Below are 21964 nucleotides of genomic sequence, written 5' to 3' on the forward strand. Positions count from 1 at the left end.
AGCGCGACCTCCACACTCGCTGTGCACACGCACATTTAATCTTTCTAACAGGCTTATGAGGTACATCCAGCCCCATCCTATAGAAGCGAAAACCAACGCACAGAGAAATTGAATAGCTTGCTCACAGTCACCAAGCTGGGAGATTTGTTGCCAGCCGTTCTGATTCTGGAATTCATGCTTTTAACCGCTGTATTAGTTGCCTGCAGCTGCTGTAACACCCTTCGTGGCTCCCGCAACAGAAATGTATTGTCTCATGGTTCTGGAGGCCGGAAGTCTGAAATGAAAGCGTCAGCAGGTGGTTCCTTTGGAGGGCCATCTTCTCCCTGTCTCTTCACATGGTCTCCCCTCTCTACATGTCTCTGTGTCGGAGTTTCCCTCTTAATAAGGACACTAGTCATCTTGAATTAGTCTGCCCCGATGACCCCATTTTTCCTTGATTACCTCTGCAAAGACCTTGTCTCCAGACAAGGTCACACTCTGATGTATTAGGTTAAGACTTCAGCTTGTGAACTCTACAATCCACAATCTGTTAAGCCACGACACCATACTGGTTCTCATAAATGTGAACTGGAGGGCTGAATGAGGCATGAGTGGTTGTCTTTCTGGCCAGAAGTCACCAGCTCTGAAGCACACCGCGTTACTGGCTCTGCTCTTATTGTCTGGCAGTCTAAGCTATGGCAAAACTGTCAGATGGGGGAAGACCATTCAGTGGGTGTGAGTACAGACCATTGGAATCAAATCCTGGCTCTGACACTTCTTAATTGTGGGACTTTGGGAAAAGTTTTCGACTGCCGAGTTGAGCCTCTGTTTCGTCTTGAGAAATAAACACAGTCCCCATCTCAGAGAGCAGTGCGAGGACAGGATGACAGAGCCCAGGTAGAGCTGAGTGCCTGTAAGGGCTCCATGACAGCTGGCCCTGTTCTTAGCTACTGCAGTCTCTCTCTTTACTCCGTGGCACACACTCTGCTCCTGTCCTTTGCTGACCTCTTCCTTGGCCATTCTAGAGCTCGCCACTGAATAGGGCCCTCAGCATTTCCTCATCATTCTGCCCCTCCCTTTTTACCATCAATGGGAATTAGCACTTTCCCAGGAACTGATCTTGGTGAAGCAGGTGACAGCAGGTCCAGGCATGACCAGAGCTGCTCAACCCAGGGCTGGCCATCAGGTTGTGAGTTGTCCAAACTATAGCATTCAGAAAGGCAGAGAAAACTCAGACTTGACTCAAGCCCGTGTCTGTATCCAAGGGGGTATAATTCAGCTGAACCTTTTCATTTGACACTCAAAAATCCTACGAGATTGACAAACCAGATACTGAGACTTTCCATTGAGAATGTGGTGACTTCTCCAGTGCCAGTCCAAACGCAAAGGTTTGCCAAAGTCAAAGATGGAACTGCCAGTGGAATAGGGTGACGGAGGACACCACTCAGCTCAGTTCAACTGGCTCAACAAACATTTACTGAGAATCAAGTAATCGTTAGACCCTGTGCTAAAACACAAGGGCACGCAAGTAGAATAGAGATGGGTTTCTCCCTGCTCTCCAGTAAGAGGGGAGCTCCTTCCCATAGGAGGGAAGTATGCATGTGGTTCTGTGGAAGTCCCTGGAGGGAGTGACCACTCAATCAAGGGGTTCAGGGGAAACCACATGGGAGAAATATAAGGAATGAAAGAATTTCTAGGCCGAAAGTGGAAGGTGGGAAATGGAGATAATAGTGTGGTCAACCTTTGGAGGCAGACGCAAGAGCCACAGAAGCTTGAAAAGCTATTTGTTTCTGCTAACTGGAGAGCGAATGTGGGCAAGGGGAGTGTGGCCGTAGAACCCTAGCTGTATATGGGTGGGGGCAGGGGCCAGATGATGAAGAGCTTGGAAAAAAATCACACTCAATGTGAGTATTATCTGGTAACAGGAGGTAGTTAATTGTTTCAAACAGAGAAGAGACAACATCAGCTTTGGATGCGAAGAACAACTCACCATGGAGGATGGACTAGGGCAGTGGTTCTCAAACTTCACAATTGGCAGAATTTACTCTGGAAGGTTTATTCAAACACAGGCTGCAGGGCCCGCCTCCGGAGTTTCTAATTTAGTAGGTGTGGAGCAGGGCCCAGCATCTGCATTTCTAACCAGTTGCCAGCTGCTGGCGGTCTTGCCATCTGGCTTTGAGAGCCACAGCAAGTGTCAGTCGTGACTCTGCAGGTTGGGAGTCCAGAGGAGAGGCTCCTAGATCAGGCCTTGAGCTAGGGCAGGATCAGTGGGTACAGAGGCACGGCTGGGTCTGAGCAACTTCAAGAGGTAGTCTGGGGACGAGTGGAAAATGAGGCGGGAAGGAAACCGAGGTACCTCCCGGGTCTCTGGCTTCTTCGGTTGGGTATATTGGGGCAAACACCAAAGCCGAGGAGGGGAGAAAGGTTCTGGGAGGCCAAACAGGTGGAACCAGATGGGCTTCTAATAGCTGGTGTTAGAGAGAGAGGCCTTTCACAGAGATGGACAAAGTCCTCTGATCTGGGGCTCAGGTTGGTTTTATGGCCATCTCAGGGACTCATTTCTCAGTGACTCGTCTCTCAGTGACTCATTTCTATTAGCCTCTACTTCATTAGCCAGGCGATCAAGTAGAAAATTTCAACCTGTGTTTTTGCTTTTGAATAACATGATACATTATCAATACTTGTCAGTGTGTGTTTTAAACTCCAACAGTCCATGAATAGTCCAGAAAAGTACAAAATAAAGGACTCTAAATCTTGCATTAATATGCTAACCCCCTTCTTAAAATATTACTTTCCAGTGAATCTGAAGCACGTACCGTGTGGTCTCTTTCGTTCCAGGCTTTATCTTAGGGGATGAACTAGGTTATCTACTTTAAGCACCACAGGAGAAAATGTATAGTTTATTGTTTTATTAATAATTTTACTCTCCACAAATGAAGTTTTATTAAATTACACAGTAAATAGAAGTTGTCACAACCATCGTTTTTCACTTTTCCCTACTAACAACGTTTTAAATTTCATTTCTCTCTACTATCATTAAAAATATACAAATGATTCTGAGGCGCCTGCGTGGCTCAGTTGGTCAAGCATCCGACTTTGGCTCAGGTCATGATCTCACGGTTCATGAGTTCGAGCCCCACGTTGGGCTCTGTGCTAACAGCTCGGAGCCTGGAGCCTGCTTCGGATTCTGTGTCTCCCTCTCTCTCTCTGCCCCTCCCCAACTCGTGCTCTGTGTCTCTCTGTCTCAAAAATAAATAAACATTAAAAAATTTTAAAAATATATATATGTATAAATGATTCTATTTACTAGAAAACAACTAACATATAAAATAAGCAAAAAGCATCTGATTATTATGCTAAGTTTGGCAACTCCAATGTGACATTTATTACTCAAATTACTACATTAAATCTATTACTGAAATTTTTGGTTGCATCAGGTTATTATTTGGTATATTTTTGAGAGAAAGGTTTGTATGTACTGCATTTTCTTTTCTTTTTTTAAAGGTTTATTTATTTTTGAGAGGGAAAGAGAGAGACAGAGACAGAGTGTGAGTGGGGGAGGGACAGAGAGGGAGACACGGAACCCGAAGCAGGCTCCAGGCTCCAAACTGTCAGCACAGAGCTCGACGCAGGGCTCGAACCCACGAACCTCAAGATCATGGCCTGAGCTGAAGTCGGACGCTCAGCCGACTGAGCCACCCAGGCGCCCCATGTGTACGGCGTTTTCTTGACAAGAAAGGCCGTTTCCATCTGATGTTTTAGCAGGTGTGGTTTTTCTGTCGTCACAGGAAGGGCTCTCTACAGTCGATCCCAACGGTGCCCCGAAGGTGTGTGGCTCAGTGGGCCTTCCAGAAAGACCCGCCTGGGTAGGCTTCGGGGTGTGGTCAGCAGCGTATGGCTGCACCAGCTGCAGGAACCCCCCAGCTTTGACCGCCACCCCATTCTGCCGGTGGCCACCAACCCGGGGGCGAGCCCAACAGGGGCCCCAGGGCCTGGCAGCCCCCGCCCAGTATGGGAGTCCTCTAGCAAGCAATCTTTGCTCCGGGCTCCGTACCTGCTGGCAGGTTTTCACTGCTTTCTTACCACGAGGTTGTAAACTCCATGAAAGCAGGACCATGGCTGTCTAGTCACCTGTTTTCAAGGCAGGGGTGCGGCTCTTGGCACATGGCAGGCGTTCGCACTGAATGTTTGCGTCCTCCCAAAACTGATATATTGAAGCCCTCGCCCCCAGCCTGGTAGTATTTGGAGGTGAGGCCTTTGAGAATTCATTAGGTTTAGATGAGGTCGTGAGGGTGGTGTCCCCAAGACGGGATTCGCGTCCCGTTCAGAAAGGAGATCTCCTTGTCTCTCTCTCCCTTCTTCCCCCTCCCTCCCTTTCCATCTTTCCCTCTCTCCTCTCTCACTTTCTCTCTCCCTTCCTCTCCATCTCCCCCCACCCCCTGCCCCGCATGCTTGCACATGTGAGGACCACGACCAGGGCAAGGGCTGTCACCAGAATCTGACCATACCTGCACTCTGAGCTCAGACCCCCGGTCTCCAGAACTCGGAGATGTACACATCCACTGTTAAAGCCCTCAGTCCACATTACATGTTGGAGCAGCCCCAGCTGACTAGGAGAGCTCCCACGGAGTCATCTGACGATTCTGTCACATCTCCATCAAGGTCTGAGCTTCTCCCGCCCAGTCCTGCTTGCTCCCCTCTTTCCCTACATACATAACAGGTCTGCACTGTAGTCCGGAGGCTTCCCCGTCCAGCCTTGCACACTGGTACCCTCTAGGAACCTAACCACATTTCTCCCATCTCCTCGTAAAACATGTCAGTGGCTCTCGGTGAGGATGATGATCAAAATCCTTAATGTGTGCCATGAAGCATGGCAGGGTCTGGCATGCCCTCCAGCCTCGTTGCCACCTATTGGCCCTACGTCTCCCTCCCTGCCCATCTCTGCCTGGGAGTTACATGCACCACAGGGTGTTTGCACGTGCGCTCCCTCTCCTGGAATCCCGTTTCCCAGCTCTCCTTTGCCAAGGTAAACTTGACTCTTCCTTCAGAGCTCCGCTGTAATTAACCTCCACTGGAAACCTACCCTGACTCCCTGATGGGGCAAGTTCTCCTATTATTCATTCTTAGAGAGCCATGAACCTCTTCTTTGGAACATCTCGTTGTTATCGTTCCATTTATCACCACAGTGGATTCTATTCATATCTGTCTCCCTCACTAAACCGGAAGTGAGCTCCACAAGGGCCAGGACCACAACTTCTTGGTGGTGTTGTTGCCATTCTGCTCACTGTTATCTCCGACATCAATTCCTGCCAAAAGTCAGACTTTCAAAAAGCGCTTGTTGAATGAATGAATGAATGAATGAATACACCTTGTATGATAAACAGGAAGGAAAAAGCTGAGTTCCCCCCATGCCATATTCCGTGATTAAAGGTGAGAAAATGTTGCTGGTTTCCTTTCTATGCTTTTGTTTTCTTAGTTTTTAAAAATATTTATTTTTGAGAGTGAAAAAGAGAGAGAGAGAGAGAGAGTGTGAGCAGGGTAGGGGCAAAGAGAGGGAGACACAGAATCCAAAGCAGGCTCCAGGCTCCGAGCTGTCAGCACAGAGCCCAATGCGGGGCTCGAACCCATGAACCATGAGATCATGACCTGAGCTTGGACACCCAACCAAGTGAGCCAACCAGGTGCCCCTTCAATGTTTATTTTTGAGAGAGTGAACAGGGGAGGGGCAGAGAAAGAGGGAGACATAGCATCTGAAGCAGGCTCCAGGCTCTGAGCTGTCATCATAGAGCCTGAAGCGGGGCTCAAACTCACAAACCGTGAGATCATGACCTGAGCCGAAGCCCGACGTTTAACCAACCAAGCCACCCAGGCGCCCCACTTTCTTTGCTTTTTGCAAGTCTCATTCCCCATTCCTCTTCCTGGAATCAGCGAATCCAACTAAAATATATGAGAGCTGAGCTCTGAGAGACAGCCCTAAACATCTAAGCCAGGACACGATGGCAAAGAGCATATGTTGGTGTGGATTGGAGCCATGTGGCATGGAGCCGTGGAGAGATTCTTCATGGTTTTTAATTGAATTGGGGGCTGCAGGCCCTTGCCGTAAGGCCCTTCCCCGACCCCCCAAAGTAAAAATGCTTTTTTAAACCTCTAGAAAACTTCCATGTTGAAACTAACTCTCAATTTTAACTCCGTCCTACTGCAAAGTTCAAAGGTTGGAAGTTCTTGCTTAATGCCTAACTCCATTCCCTCACAGGCTGGGCATTTCCTGCCAGTAGGGTGGCAAAACAGGCCAGCCATGGAGTCCAACCTCCACTCCCCAGCTCAGCCGTGTTGAAGCCCTAAGTCCTCAAGGAAGCATTAGCAATTCTGAACGAACAAACAACTTCGGCAGGAATGCGTTTCCACCTTCTGTCTCAGCCATGCCTCAGAGAAACCAAGATAGGGTGGCGCAGACAGCCCGTAACCCGCCCACATTGCCAGCCTACGAGAAGTGTGCGATGCAAAGAAAAGGATGAAGCTCCAACGATCGTCATGGTTCCATGCTCCTAAGGGCAAACTCCATGCCGGGAAAGACTTTCACCCGTGTTATTCATTGCCTGAAACCAAACTGCAGGACTCAGTAAATATTCCTTGAGTGGCGAGTGAGCGAACGGACCGAAAACTTAGTAAGTTCCAGATAGCTTTCTAAGTTCTTGACACGCAGCAGATCATTTTATCTTGCTATGCCCTTCAGATGAAGAAACTATAGACAGAGATCGGATCACGTGTCCCAGGCCACCAAGCTGGACAGTCACTTTTCGGGATGGGCTGAACCCCCGACTTGGCCAGACCACGAAGCCAGTGTCCCACCATGGCACTGCGTGCCCACGCTTTCAAGGGCAAACTATGGTTTCAAGCCTACATTTCTGGGCCAATGTTGCCACTCGACTCTGTATGTCTCCCTAGATTTCTAGGCTCAGGGTATATACGCCTGGCATGCCCCCACTATCACCCCAGTTAAAAGAGAGTTTGTCTACTCATGCATTTTCTACACTAAGCTGAGTCACCCATCCATGAAGAGTACCTATGAAGTACAGCAAGTTCTTGGCAGGACCAACGAGTTCTCGAGACTGGAGGAGAAGAGGTGGGGCTTTGTTCACGTATAACTCACCCATATAGTGGCTTAATTAGCCTGTGACCATGAAATGAGACCACGGTCTTTTCTAACACCCAAGAAATGATGGCCGAGCCTCCGGGTCTACATGTCCCGCCTTGGGTATGGCTTCTCCTTCCTGACCTCTCCCTGCAGACATGCTGCTGAGTTTTCTCTTCTGGATACTGCAGGTCCTAAAAATGAATGCCCCTGCTACCCTACACCATCCTGAAGAAAGGATTCAGCTCGCTGATCACCGTCCCCCCCCCCCCACCCCCGCACGATGGCAGCAACTGTGACCTGCGGCCGGAGCGTCTGGAAGGCTGACGGCCAGTAGAAAGACGTCACAGTATTGCGGGAAGGGGCGCGGTCCGATCCGAACCAGACCGCGGCCTCCCCGCCCAGCCTCCCCCACCCAGGGCACCCACCTGGGGAGGCCACAACTATCCCCCTCAGTGGGAATCGTGGTGGCCCCCACCCTCTGCCTCCAGACCGAACTTCCTCCTGGTCCCCGAGAGGTGGTCTCCCAGCCCCTGGCTCATCTCAAGGAGAGTAGCCACAGCTATTTCCTTCAGGGTGTATCCCACGTCCCACCCTCCAGTGTCTAACACAGAAAGCCTGACCCAAACAATGACAATAATTCACAGAGCAATACCCCAAGTCTGGCTTATTCAGTTTTAAGTAACACCATGTGTGGGAATGTGCGGGCCCAATTCCAGGAACGCTGCGCTGAGCCCCATCTCGCTGCCTTCCACGCCCCCCCCCCCCCGACCCCCATTCAAGAGAAGAAAATATCAGGCGTGCTTGTCCTTCATGCCATGGTCCGGTCTTCCAACCTGCCACACCCTCGAAAAACAAGCAACAATTTTTGGCCATGGCGCACTTGAACTCCCCACTCAGGGGTGAAAGAACATTGCACGTGATTCAGCAAGAGCAGCACCTTGGTTAAGACCACACAATGCCCAACGAAAGGCCGATGGCCCAGCGGGACACATCTAGCTGCACATTATGCTGCGGTCCTCAGGGCTGAGGCAGAAAGCGCCCATTTGCCCTTCTGGACCCACAGCCTGTCCCCACCCCCACCTTGCTCCCCGCCAGGAGAGGCTAGCCTGTGTGCGGTGCAGGGGGCTCCTCTGTCCTCTGAAGTCCTGTCAGGCTTGGCCGGGGAGGGGCCCTCCCCTCCCAGTGGGGTCTCCCGGAGCCCCTGTGTCTCTGCATCTCCACAGGTGGTCCTCGCTATGTGATCGCCCCCCCCCCCACCCCGCTGTGGCCCAGGGGTGGTGACAGCTGTGTCACTTGGGCTGGTTACTGCACTGCTCGTTGGGGCTTTCCAACAGCATGCCCACACCTCTGAAAACAGCTTCTTATTCACCCTCCCCAAATCCTCCTAATTGGAAACGCCAGCGGTTTCCTGGCGGGACGCTGACTGGCACGAGGGCTTCTCCCAGACGACAGAGCTGCGTGGCCGCAAGGGCCACCCCACGCCAGCCCAGGGCCGAGCAAAGCCTGGGTCTCCTGTGAATTCCCTCGAGGCAGTGCCCCGCGTCCAGATCTGTTCTCTTCTCTTGTCTCCACCCAACACTCTCTCCGCCACACCAGAGCCAGACTTTTGTTCCCAAACATAATCAAGAAAAGTGTCTGGAAGTGAACAATACAAGGCTTGGCACCTATAGGCCGAATACATTACTGTACTTGTTTTCGTATGATCTGGAAAAGAGGCAACATGAGAAGAAGAATTTTAGGAGAAGCTGGATGCCTCCACCCTGGCTTTTCCAGGCTAACATTCAGAACTTGCTTGGGAGTCTGTTTTACAGGGAACATTGGCTACAGGCGTATTTTTTCCCCATTATAACCGCTTCCTTTTTACATACTATTAAGCATTTAACCCTAGATTGAGGCTCTATGACATTCTTTAATTTTAATATTTCTCAAGCGACTTGAAAGCATTCCCTCAGAGCAATGTAAAAAGGGTCCACAGAAAACTGCAACTACAGTACTCTTAACCAAGAGATGGTAATTCTGTTTGTCTTATGAGGTTCCCTTTCGGGATTGGGGAGCTCCATGCTGTACTGGGGAAACAGTCAAGAGAAGCAGATGGAAACCAGGAGAAGTTTGGCGGCGGGTGGGGAAGGGAGGGGTCGGAGCTGCTTGCGTCCTCTTAGGAGGGCAGAGACGGTACCCACATCACTGGACGGATGTGAGGAGTGAGTTAAGATAAAAGAAACGTGCCTGAATCTGGCACAAAGACACACACAAGAGAGGCATGCTGTCGTTTATTAGCGTAACATCGAAGAGCGTGAATTTCAGTTACCAACTCTTTATTGTTCCTGTTCCACAAAATGCCTGTGATTCCCTAACAGACATTTGCTGGTGGTACTTGGTCTCTGAATGAACCAGTTAGAATTAAGCGCCCTAGGGGCCCTTGGGTGGCACAGTCGGTTTAAGCATCCAACTCTTTATTATTATTGTTATTGTTATTGTTATTATCATTTTTTTTCAATATATGAAATTTATTGTCAAATTGGTTTCCATACAACACCCAGTGCTCACCCCAAAAGGTGCCCTCAATCTCAGCTCAGGTCATGATCCCACGGTTTGTGAGTTTGAGCCCCAAATGGGGGTCATGGCGCAGAGCCTGCTTGGGATTCTGTCTCTCCTTCTGTCTGCCCCTGCCCTGCTTGTTCTCTTTCTTCCCCCCCCTCCACCCGCCCACCCTCTCTCTCTGTCTCGAAATAAATAAATTAATGTTTTAAAACTTAAAAAGAAGAAGAAGAAGAAAGCGCCTTTTGTGAACATCAGTAGGGCATCAGTGGCCAGTGGCAGGGCGCCTGGGCAGGGTTTCCAGTCCATTCTGCAGCAAGCACCATGTCTAACCAAGGATGGAAATGTCCTGGGCAAAACCAGAATGACCGAGAAGAGACCCTAAACTGCAAATGGGAAAGACAGATGAGGAACGGAGGCCAGTAACCCAAAGAAAAGGAAATCACCAGGCGCCTTCAATGGTAATAATAACGAGAATCTGTTATTCAGTAGCTACTCTACGTCAGGAGCTGTACCAGGTGCTTGTACACATGTTCTCAAACCTTCACCACCACCCTGTAAGTCAGGTTTTAGAATCGCAGTTGTGCACCAGTGGGGACTGAGGGTCAGAGAGAACAGGACCCTGCCTGCCCACGAATCCTTCTCACTCTGCCCCTTGCCTCCCTTCTGAGAGCTGAACTGCTGTCAAAGAAAGGAAAACAGGCCTGTTTCTCTCTGGGTCTGAGGCATGGGACCGGGAACAATGGGTGGAAACGACAGGAAGACAGATTTCGGATCGATAGCAGGAAGAACTCTGTTACACTGGGGTTGTTTCACTAGCGGAAGGCGTTGCCTGCTTTTGGAGACTAATTTCCCATCGCTGGAGAGATGTGAGCATTGTTGGGAAGGGGGAATTCGGAGAGGAGAATCGAGTAGCCAAAGTACATCTGCATCAAGTGAGTTTGAGATTTCTTTCCACCCTCCTAAAATCTGTTCAGTCTGTGAAACAACCATTTCCCAAATTCGGAGCAGAGAAGGATGGCTTTGCTTTCCCCTTCACGGTCTCCTTTAATGGCCGATCAAAAAAGCTGTGTCGTATTCAAGTGCCCTGGAGAAGAGCTTCCCACAGCTACCTCCAGCCCGTCCCACGAGCTGACGGTGTGGAGGTCGGGAGACTGAAACGAGCACTGAGCACTGAAACCAAACCTGGCATCTTCTCCTGTGTTGGGGACCCCAGCTGGGAATCGAGCCCTCCCCCCTCAAGAGTAGGACCCCGTTCCAGATGCCTTACTCCTTATGGCCATGCATCGGGCAGGGGGCGGGGGGGGGGGAGGGGGAATGGTAGTCATTCGATATCTCGCAAAGCCTTAGCAGAATAATATGAAACACAAAATATAAAATAATACAACTTTCTTGCAAACAAAGCTTTAAAAGGAAGGCCAGCAAATATGTTTTAGACATCTCACAAAGTTCACATTGTATTGCAAAATTATTTTTAATGAAGCAGTTATTATGCTACAAGAATGCTATAAAACATCTGAAACCCGAAATTTCCTATTTTTATCACCTCCTGTAAATTTTTTCAAAAAAGCCAAAATGATTTGTTTCAAAATGTGTACAGGAATAATTGGATTGAGAGTTTTCATGCCAACTTTCCATTTGGAATGAAATCTAGAGACTGTTACTTCATAAACCACTGAAAGTATGAGCACAAAATGAAAAGGGTAAAATATTATGGAATCTCAGTGTAACCAAACGTAACACACCCTGGAAGGACCCACTGATTTACCGTCTCCCAGTGTGTGGCTCAACACAGAGAACTCTTTTATATAACAAAGTGTTCACCAAAAAAATTGGTTTTACCTGAATGCCCTAATTACTTCTGGAAGGGGAAATGCCACATACGTGAATTTCTGTATGTGGACACAGAACGCACAATGCCAGTCGTATACCATGTTAAGCACAATGTTATTCTGGATCGTTCACAAAGATCATATACCGGCTCCCTTAGTTTCCTCTTTGCGACGCAAATCTTAGTTATTCTTTGTTTCAAACTTTGACAAAAATCTAATCCTGGGGTGCTAAGCAGAGGCGCTGGAGCACAGCTACGAAGTCTGAGGAGTTTATTTCAGACGGTGATTCGTTCTAACAGTCCTGCTAAACGACCGGAAACTAACCATCCGCCCAAAGGGGCAAGTATACGGGAAGATGTTACTTATCCCGTGATTTCGGATTTCGTTTCCAATTCACGCCTTCCTTAAAGCCATTCTTGAAAACTGGTCCCTGAAGGAACAGAAAAACCCTCCTCGGCGGCAAATCAGGGTTCTGTTTTCGGTGAACGATCCACTGAGAACATTGATCTCTGTCAGCGTATCCAACTCATGCTCCTCATGAACAGCTTCCAGAATTAAGGAGAGCAATTCTGTCTACCAGTTGGCTCCATGAACAAAAAGCGTCTACAGCTCAAAGACATAAAACTGACCTGCCCCCCCTGGTCCGGACTTACAGTCTTTCCAAAGATATCATTGATCTCCTCATCCATTCCGAATGGACGAAATCTTAGTAGAACCGGTAATCAGAATCGAAAGGGCTAGAGTCTCATTTCATAGGTTTACTTAAGTTGTTTGTAGAGAACAGAGGAGCTGGAATCATTTTTTCCAGAGAACCAACATCCCTGGGCACCAACCCAATGTTTACTTTTACTATGTGACAATGGAGCACATTTTCAGAAATACGGTAGGGGATGTTGCATCATCGAAGCAACATGGGTCTTATTTGGGCCTTGCAGATGTCAGTGGTTAAATCTCCCCAGCTTTCGCTGGTTGATCTGGAATTAGATCTCCTACCCTTGGTAACCATGTAACCACTCGGCTTTATGCTAACAGATAAAATCACAGTTGGGGGCAAAAAAAAAAAAAAAAAAAAAGCATAAAAAAAATCACTATAACTAGAGTGAGTTTGAGCTCTTTTTTTTTTTATTTTTTTTTTTTTTTTTTAAATTTTTTTTTTTCAAAGTTTATTTATTTTTGGGACAGAGAGAGACAGAGCATGAACGGGCGAGGGGCAGAGAGAGAGGGAGACACAGAATCGGAAACAGGCTCCAGGCTCTGAGCCATCAGCCCAGAGCCCGACGCGGGGCTCGAACTCACGGACCGTGAGATCGTGACCTGGTTGAAGTCGGACGCTTAACCGACTGCGCCACCCAGGCGCCCCTGAGCTCTTTTTAATTGTTGTTTTAATTCCATGGATTGCCTGCATGTGCAAAGGAAGTTTGGGTTTCAGCATTAGAATGTTTTTTTTCTCCATCTTTCATCGGCCACACCAGAATAATACGCTGCATACTGAAATATGGTCAAGGCCACAAACTATGAGTTCTCCCAGCTTCTGCTGCTGTCAAATTTTTAAACTGATCATTTTTGAAACACTTAACCCACCGTGAAAAGACTAGCTTAAATAAATCTTATTGTGGGGGCACCTGGGTAGCTCAGTCTCTTAAGCGTCCAACTTCGGCTCAGGTCATGATCTCACAGTTTGTGGATTTGAGCCCTGCGTCGGGCTCTGTGCTGACATCTCAGAGCCTGGAGCCTGCTTGGGATTCTGTGTCTCCCTCTCTCTGCTCCTCCCTCATTCATGCTCTGCCCGTCTCTATCTCTCAAAAATAAATAAAAGTTAAAAAAATAAAAAGAAATCTTATCGTCTTTGTTTTCCATAAAGCAATTAATGAAATTGGTGCCCATCGGTAAGGGGGACCATGCAAACCCATAGAAATTGAGGCCAGCCAGATTCCAACTCATTGGTATAGAATCCGGCTTAGACTCCTGAAGGATAAGATTGAATTGTGTGCTAAATTAAGCGTCAGTCCGGAACCATCTTCTTTCAGACCTAATAGCACTCATAGCCAGCGTCGCCTAAAAGATCTTGGTAAGATCCACTGCAACCTACTTGAGGCATCTGGCTTCATGTCCCGCAGTCACAAAAGCTCATGCTTGGGTGTGGCCACACGCCCCTGCAATGGAAGACCCACTGCGTGCTGGGGCGCAAGAGTGCTGGCCAGATTGAGGGCTGGAATCTGCCCTCTTGCCCACCGGCTAAGTGACTCTAACGAGCAAGTCCCTTAACTTCTCTGTGTCTCAGTTTATCTGAGCCACGAGTAGTATAAGAGCGCCCACCTCACCATGCTGTTTGGAGGGCTGAGGAGTTCACAGGGAGCTAAAATAAGAAACGAAGGTCTTTCTTTCAGCTCCTGAGCCACACCAATGGCATTTGGGGGAGAGAAATTTTCTTAAGGACTCATGAAATACCAACTTTCCGAAGCTGTGCCCAGGGGGAGCTGGAGGTAAAGCTATTCACACTCTTGTTCTGCCTCCTAGAAGGTGCCCCCACGCTCAGCCCTGACTTGTCATTCTGTCTTTTAGGGTCCCGTGGTGTGAGCACTGACCCAGCTCCTTATGGTACCGTTTTCCCATCACTTTCCAGGGGCTCGGAGTCCGTCTGTCTGTCAGAGGTTTAACCATGCAAAGGAGAAGAAGCTGATAGTTAATTGACTTTAAGGACATCTGCCCGTCAATATGAACATTTGATTTTAGTCCCAGGTGATTCTATCATTTCGTGCTGAGTGACACGGGGTAAAATTTTCAGGCATAGCAGGGTCTTCCTAGCCTTTTTTAGATCGTGTGGCTCGCCCTGTCTTTCTTAAGACTTTTATCAGCCTCAGATATACAGACATAAGGTCTAGTGTTACCCAGTTTTTTCAGTAAAGCATGGTTAAGTCCACTCAAAGGGCAATCAATATGACCAAGGTCAATCCTACAGGATCTATTTCGTTTAACAATGCAATTCAGATATAAATATTCACATTAAACCTTTTTACTTTTCATCGATCATACTTTTATACATTTTTAATTTACTTATTTTTTTTTTTAATTTTACTTAAATCCAAGTTAGTTAACATACAGTGTAATATTGGTTTCAGGAGTAGAATTTAGTGATTGATCACTTACAGATGAACACCCAGTGCTCATCCCAACAAGTGCCCTCCCTGATGCCCATCCCCCACCCACCTCCCCTCCAGCAACCCTCAGTCTGTTCTCGGGGCACTTGGGTGGCTCAGTAGGTGAAACATCCGGCTTCGGCTTCGGTTCAGGTCATGATCTCAGCGTTCATGAATTGGGGGGCGGCAGGGCTCTGTGCTGGCAGCTCAGAGCCTGGAACCTGCTCCAGATTCTGTGTCTCCCTCTGTCCCTCCCCGCTCACACTTTCTTTCTCTCCCTCAAAAATAAATGAAAACATTTTTTAAAATTTTTTAAAAAGAGTCTCTATACTTTATGTATAATAAGAGAAAAATACCTAAGGCTTTATGGTACATGTTACGAAGTCTGATTTATAGAGTTGTAAGTTTTCGCGTGTGTATTGAAATCCCATAAGGAAGGACAGACATCTCACTATTCGCAATGGGGCTGTCTGTTGTGGTTAAAATGACAGATGAACCGGGGCGCCTGGGTGGCGCAGTCGGTTAAGCGTCCGACTTCAGCCAGGTCGCGATCTCGCGATCCGTGAGTTCGAGCCCCGCGTCGGGCTCTGGGCTGATGGCTCAGAGCCTGGAGCCTGTTTCCGATTCTGTGTCTCCCTCTCTCTCTGCCCCTCCCCTGTTCATGCTCTGTCTCTCTGTGTCCCAAAAATAAATAAAACGTTGAAAAAAAAAATTAAAAAAAATAAAATAAAATAAATAAAATAAAATAAAATAAAATAAAATAAAATAAAATAAAATAAAATAATGACAGATGAACCTCCGCTGGGTGATGCATGCTTGTTTCTGCTTTGGGGTCTCTGCCCTCTGCACCCGCAGCGCAGGTAAGCCGGCTGCAGCGAGTGATTTCCCGGACCCGCCGCTAGGGGGAGGCGGAGCCGATCAGTGAGGAGAGACTGCGGGAGGGAGAAGGCAGGGAGGGAGAAGGGGCCTTGCAGGAAAGGTGAGGGAGAAATAACGCAGGAACAAAAGGGGAAAGAGGAGGCTGGAGGAAAAGACGCGCTCTGGCTGGACATCGGGGGTATTTAGGGAATCAGTCACCAATGTCTGCAGACTAGTGACTAGGGGCCCTGATAAACTAGCAAAGGTAGGCACCTGCCCAGGCAGGATTGCCAGAAGCTTCCCTTTCTGAGGGAAGGGGAAATTCTGCTCCCTTCTGAGTAGGCGCTCACCAGCCTTGAGTGCAGGGAAATGAAGGCACGGTTCCTGGTGAGAACTGGGGTCATCCAGGCATCATGAGCCATGACATGGGGCCCACTGATAACATGCTTGGTTGCATTCTGGTTCCATTTAGTTTTCAGGCTCCTAGCATAACCCCAGTGATGCAGATTAGAGAGGGGTGCTGGGCTAGGAGGGGCCAATGCTAAATACAGGGCGACAAAACCACTCCCTGGTGACAACAGGGATCAGTAGAAACGAGCATGGCATCTCCCTGTTTTAAAAAGAATCTCTCCTCCCAAAAGCCACGTCCCATTCAGCATTTCCCAAAAAGAATGGCCAAAGTCACCACTGAAATGGATTGTTAATTGTCTGGGTTCAGTCGCTGATAAGAATAAACCTGCTGAGGCAGCTGGCTTTTGTTGCTTCGGCTCATAAGCAATATTGTTCTGGCACCGGGGATCCCGGGAGGGTGAGGGAAGGAAGAGAAGAGGGGGAAGGGGGGACACAGGACACACAGCCTCACCCTCCAGGAAAAGCCTCCCACAGGAATGCTGGAACCCAGGGAACCAGAAGAACCCCCACTGGATCCTCACTAGGGGCTGGGGACTCGTCCCCACAGCATTCTTTCGTGCCAAGCCAGAGTCTGAACCACACGCAGAGGACAATGGGAAGCCGGTGGTGGTATTCAGTGGGGCGGTGGATATTACTACACAGCAGCCATGTCAGCACTCCATTATACTCTGCTAATCCTTGCCACAGCAATGATCACTCACTAATATTTATTTTTACCTATTCGCTTCCCCATTTCTTCATGGTTACTGCCTGTCTCTCCCCCACTAAAATGTCAAGTTCCGTGGGAGCGGGGACTTTATCTGTTTTGGTCACCACGCTACGTCTAGAAAATAATCGAGGCAGGGGCACTGCAAGTGCTCAGTAAGTGTTCCCGCGAGAATGAAGATCTGTACTTGAGAAAAGCATCCTCGGCAGCAGTGACGATGATGGACCGTGTTCCGGAGGTGGAAGGAGAGAGAAAAATGGGATACTGAGACAAAAAGTAGGAAACCCACAGGAAGGTGGCCCATGTGCACTCCCAGACGGGCTGTCATAACAGAGCAGGGAGACGGGAGGACAGAAGCCCGAGTCTGTAGCATGCGGGGCTGGGCAGGCAGTTAAGGCACAGTATGGATGTAGGGCTTGGGACCAAGAGGAGTTCAGGAAGAGAGGCTGGTGGCCCCGGTGTAGACTCTAAAATCGAACTGGAGAGCTGGATCATCCACCTGCCGGCTGGAAATGAAGACCCAGCCGTGGTGGGCAGTGAAGCCCGGACACCGGCTGGCTCTCTGGAGGAGCACAATGGTCACTGGTGTTGACTGGTGATGAACTGGGGTGGATGCGAGGAGGGCAGCATGCACTGGCAGGTGTAACACTCAGGCTTTGGAAAGACTCAGGAGAACAATGTAACCAGTGGCTTTTGCTGAGTCACTGACCTGCCAGAGAACACCCCTGTGAGGCCCGGGAGGCTGTGAATCACCACAGGAAGCAAGGCGTGAAAGTTAGAGAGCCTTGAGGGTAGAATCTGAAGAGATCCTTGTCTCCTATAGCCGGAGCAGGACCTGATTATGAGGACAGCAATGCTCCAAATAATCTGAATGCTCAGTCCTGGTGGATCTGCTAATCAGTGCCATGGGCCTTGCTGGGATGAGTGGGACCCTACGATTTGAATGGAGACATCAGAGTTAATGCTGATGGCTACACCTGGAAACCCCATGCAGAGCCGTGCGGGAGGCGGGGTGGGGGTGGCGTTGGGGGGGGGGGTGTGGGATCCAGATGGCCCCGTCCTCCCTGTCCTCCCTGTTGAGGCTGCACTCATCCCTTGTTGGAACATGAGGCAGAGAGGTCTCCACACTGCAAGACAACACAGGATCTACCCCCACTCCCCCCTCCCACGGGACCGATACCTGGAGTTGGGGGCAGACAACACAGGGTAGGACACACTGGGGGAGGAGAGGGACTAAGCCCCAAGGGTCTGCAGGGTCCAGCCCACGTGGACCAGCCAAGCTGGAACTGTTTACGGGGCTGGATCTTGAGGATGATGCATCAAAAGGGGCGAGAGAAGAGGTTGGATGGGGAGAGTTGGTTTATACAGGAGCTGTGGACTGCAACATGTGGCTGGCCACCCTGGCAAGGACCCCAGGAAATGGCTGCGTCATGCTGATGGGATGACTCCTGGAGCTTTGGAGAAAATTATGGTCCACACTAAGTAAGGCTGAAATGCCAGAACTGTTGGCACTGGGGGTGGAAGAAGTGATGAAATATATCTCAATCCCTGAGCCAGTCTTCTGACCCAGAACCCGCTAATTAATGGGAGGTCAGGTCCCCAGGAGTCCCCATGGCAAGTAAATACACTAATGATTCCCATCATCCTTTGCCAAGGAGCTCTACAGAAAGCATGTACCGGAAAAGTGGGATATTCAAGAACAGAAGCGCCTGGGCACTTTACATGCTTTTATTTATTTATTTTTAAAGTTTATTTACTTATTTTGAGAGAGAGAGAGAATCCCAAGCAGGCTCTGCACCGCCAGTGCAGAACCCGTTGTGGAGCTCGAACTCACGAACCTCGAGATCATGACCTGAGCCAAAACCAAAAACCAGATGCCTAACTGAGCCACCCAGCTGCCCCACGCCTGGGCACTTTAATCTCATCATGCCCTAAATCCGTCAGGCAAGAAGACAGGATGTGCGATCATCCTGGCACAGGGATTGAGCCTTGCCCCTGATCATAAAGAGGCAGTGCCCTGCTTTGACACAGGGGGGCGCTACAAAGAATAAATTTGGTGCCCGTGTAATCCACTGGGTGGCTCTCAGTGCTCTCATGACCAATACTAAAAGTATTAAAGGTAAGTATACCTTTAGTATACTAAACCACAGCCTAAGAAGGGGGCCGTGAGCAAAGGCGTGACCCTCTCGGAAATGCAGGTCACTTCACCAGGCAAGCTACCTGTCCGGGCAGAGGTGCGGGTTGACGGAGAGCCCCGCCGGAACCGGTAACAGAGGAGGAGACAATGACTGGCACTCGCAATTTCGAGATCTGCTGCAGAGTCTGTGTTTGATCCCGCTGCGGACTGAAAGTCTGTGTCCCCCAAATTCACATGTTGAAACCTACCCTTCAGTGTGATGGTGTTAGGACGTGAGGCCTTTGAGGGGTGATTGGGTTGCGAGGGTGGCACCTTGCTGAATAGGATTAGTGCCTTCTAAGAGAGACCTCACCGAGCTCCCTCGCCCCTCCCACCACGGGGGCACAGCGAGAAGACGGCCACGTCCCTGAACCAGACATCCTCTGGAGCCTTGGTCTCGGACTCCCAGCCTCCAGAACTGTGAGAAATAGAATTCTGCTGTGCATTAGGCCCCCAGTCTATGGGATTGGGCTGTAGCAGTCTGAATGGACAAAGACACGTCCTACCAACCTCCCTCTTACGACTTCTAAGAAAAGGGGCCAAGCAAAGTCTTGAGGAGGCTGTGCCCAGAACTAGTCCCTGAAGGTAATGCATACACTAGCACGAGGAGTGGACTGTCATGGGCGCTGTGAGCCATATAGTCACCCTACGTCCGCTGAAGACGGCGTCGCCCAAGTGCATGTTTCCCCGGACCCCCGCCCCCAGAACAGCCCTGACTCCATGACGTCCAGGAGTGCAGAGAAATAATCAAGACCCATGTCCCTGCCCCAAGGTGAGACAACTCCAGCAAGCCATCCAAGGACAGAGCTCCCCATAAGATCAGAGACTAAGAAGGGGTGGCTAGAAAGAAAAGAGAAATAAACAAGTAGTATCCCAGAAACAAGAGAAGTTGCTACAAGGAGTGTGTGCAAGTCTCTGGGATTTTACTTAACATAACCTAGTGAGAGGGGCAGAAAGGGAGAGTGGAGACAGGTAAACAGGAATTACAGGATTTATATTTCCTCTGCATTATAGATACTTGAAATATGCTACGACAAAAAGTTAAAAAACAGAAAGGGAGTGAATAGGAGTAAATATCAGTACCATTTAGATGGCAAATACAGAAAAGCAGGAAACCAAGACTTACCTTTCCCTCCTCGCTCTGTGGCACTGTGCTAGGCACCAGGAATACAGCGGCGAGCAAAACAAGTGAAAATTCTTGTCCTTTATGGACATTAGATTCTAGAGGGGGGCAACAGACAACCAACAAGATAATTAGGGCTGGGAAAGTGTTTTTGTGCACCTGTGTGTTCACCCTGCCTTTCCTTCCCTCCCATAAGGGTACAGGATGTAGCCTTGGGGACACATAACTGGCTCAGGGATAAAGGCAGCACAATAAAAATAGTCTATGAAAGTACTGGGACCACAGACTGCATATACAACTTCTTCCTGGACCGCGCTGTGAGGCAGCCTCCAACCCAACCGTAAAGTAGAAATACAGTGTCCTCCTTCTCCAGGCTAGCAGGAGTTATTGCATGGAAAGAACCATCTATAGGTAGCCCAGAGTCACCGTGCATTCCCCTGGGTTGATTTTTACTGGGCTCCAAAAGGTGCAAAATGACTCTGGCAGCCCCACAGCCTACAACCTCTCATTCAAGTGGCCCGGGAAGACCAGAGTCTCCTTCTGAAGATGGTAAGCTAAAACTCCCTTAGGCGTCATAGGCTCCAAGTGACTCAGGTACCCTAAAGCAACCATTGTCATCAGAGAATACAATGCACTGATTGACTTCCGTAAGTCTTCTCCTTTCCTGAGCTCAGGGGGGAGTCTTGCTCAAGGACTCATCACATGTAACGAATGGCAGGGCTTGACGATGAATTTCAGAGACAGTAACAGAGCAGTGATTTCCAGAGTGGAATATTTGTGGGAGTATTTTCTGATTTCTACAACTATTAAAGGGGAGCTACTGGCATTTAGTAGGCAGGAGGCAGGGATGCCGGATACCCAGTTTGCAAATGGAAGATAGGTCTGAGTCCTGCACAATTTCCAAACATCTCTTCTAGAATTCAGCCCGGAGTCATGCTCTACGAGATGGGCTGCAAAAAGGAGATTTGTTTTTCTGTGATACTGTTACCACCCCTGACCCATATATAAAGAAATTATTTTGTCCCTATACTTACAAATAATAAAGCTGAGCTTACTTGTAAGATTACCACACTTCCTCATTTTTTCACTTCAAGAGTGTCAGTCTCTAACGTGCCTTGACATGTTATCAATGTATCCATTTCAATTAAGGGTATTTCCCTCATAGTCTTATTTTATACCCTTTTGGGAAAAAAGACCACAGACTACGATACCCCTCTAAGACTTCTCCCCCACCCACCCGTCATCAGAAAAAGGAGGGGTTTCACACAAACAGGAAAGATGGGACATCCTGACCCTAGCAGATAGGAGAAAATGCAGCTGTAGTCAAAAGTTAGTACACGCTTAAGGGGGGGGGGGGGGGAAGGCATTTTATAGAGTATTAGAAATACGCATTTTTGAAAGGTTACAGTGTCTGTTCAGGAAAACATTTAGGTTCTACAAACAAATCACAACAGTGCTTATCTAGGGAAGCAAAACACAAGGATCTCATTGTTATTTTTTAACTTAGAATATGTGGTATGAAGTTCGCTTGACTATGAAAGGGCTGATTTTTTTTTTTAATGTTTATTTTTGACAGAGAGAGAGACAGAACATGAGCGGGGGAGGGGCAGAGAGAGAGGGAGACACAGAATGGGAAGCAGGCACCAGGCTCCGAGCTGTCAGCACAGAGCCTGACGTGGGGCTCGAACCTCAAGATCATGACCTGAGCCGAAGTCTGATGCTCAACCGACTGAACCACCCAGGCGCCCCAGGGCTGATTTTTTTTTTTTTTTTTTTAAATCAACATTGGAGTAGCTCTTGTTTGCCTAAAACTAGTTTCCAATCTGACTTTGGTTTTTAATCAGTGTCCCCTCGGATCTCTGCTCTTTCCCATTCCTGAACTTTCTGTTCAGAATGACTTCTGATCTTACATCTCTGAAATCCAAAGGCTTCCCTGAGAGCAGACGCAAGCGTCTTACTAGGTCACTGTAAGACTGTTAGTATCCGTGCTGAGTAAGGCATGACCTCAAAATTTGGTGGCTTGGAACACTAATATTTATTATCTCACTGCATGCCCGCGTCGGGTCCAC

At 48.8% G+C, this 21964-nt stretch overlaps 1 protein-coding gene across 1 annotated transcript in view; it reads right to left on the reverse strand.

The window, feature by feature from the left end:
• Nucleotides 1–21964, reverse strand: part of LOC147584626 (uncharacterized) — a 113771-nt gene that overhangs the window by 59592 nt on the left and 32215 nt on the right. The window contains exon 2 of the mRNA XM_086708438.1: nt 19899–19993. Within this exon, the coding sequence (XP_086564564.1) occupies nt 19899–19987 (89 nt within the window). The 5' untranslated portion in view covers nt 19988–19993. The remainder of the gene's footprint in view (nt 1–19898; nt 19994–21964) is intronic.

Source organism: Puma concolor, chromosome A1 (assembly GCF_028749965.1).
Source record: "Puma concolor isolate L17-30 chromosome A1, mPumCon1.1.hap2, whole genome shotgun sequence".
Lineage (NCBI taxonomy): Eukaryota > Metazoa > Chordata > Mammalia > Carnivora > Felidae > Puma > Puma concolor.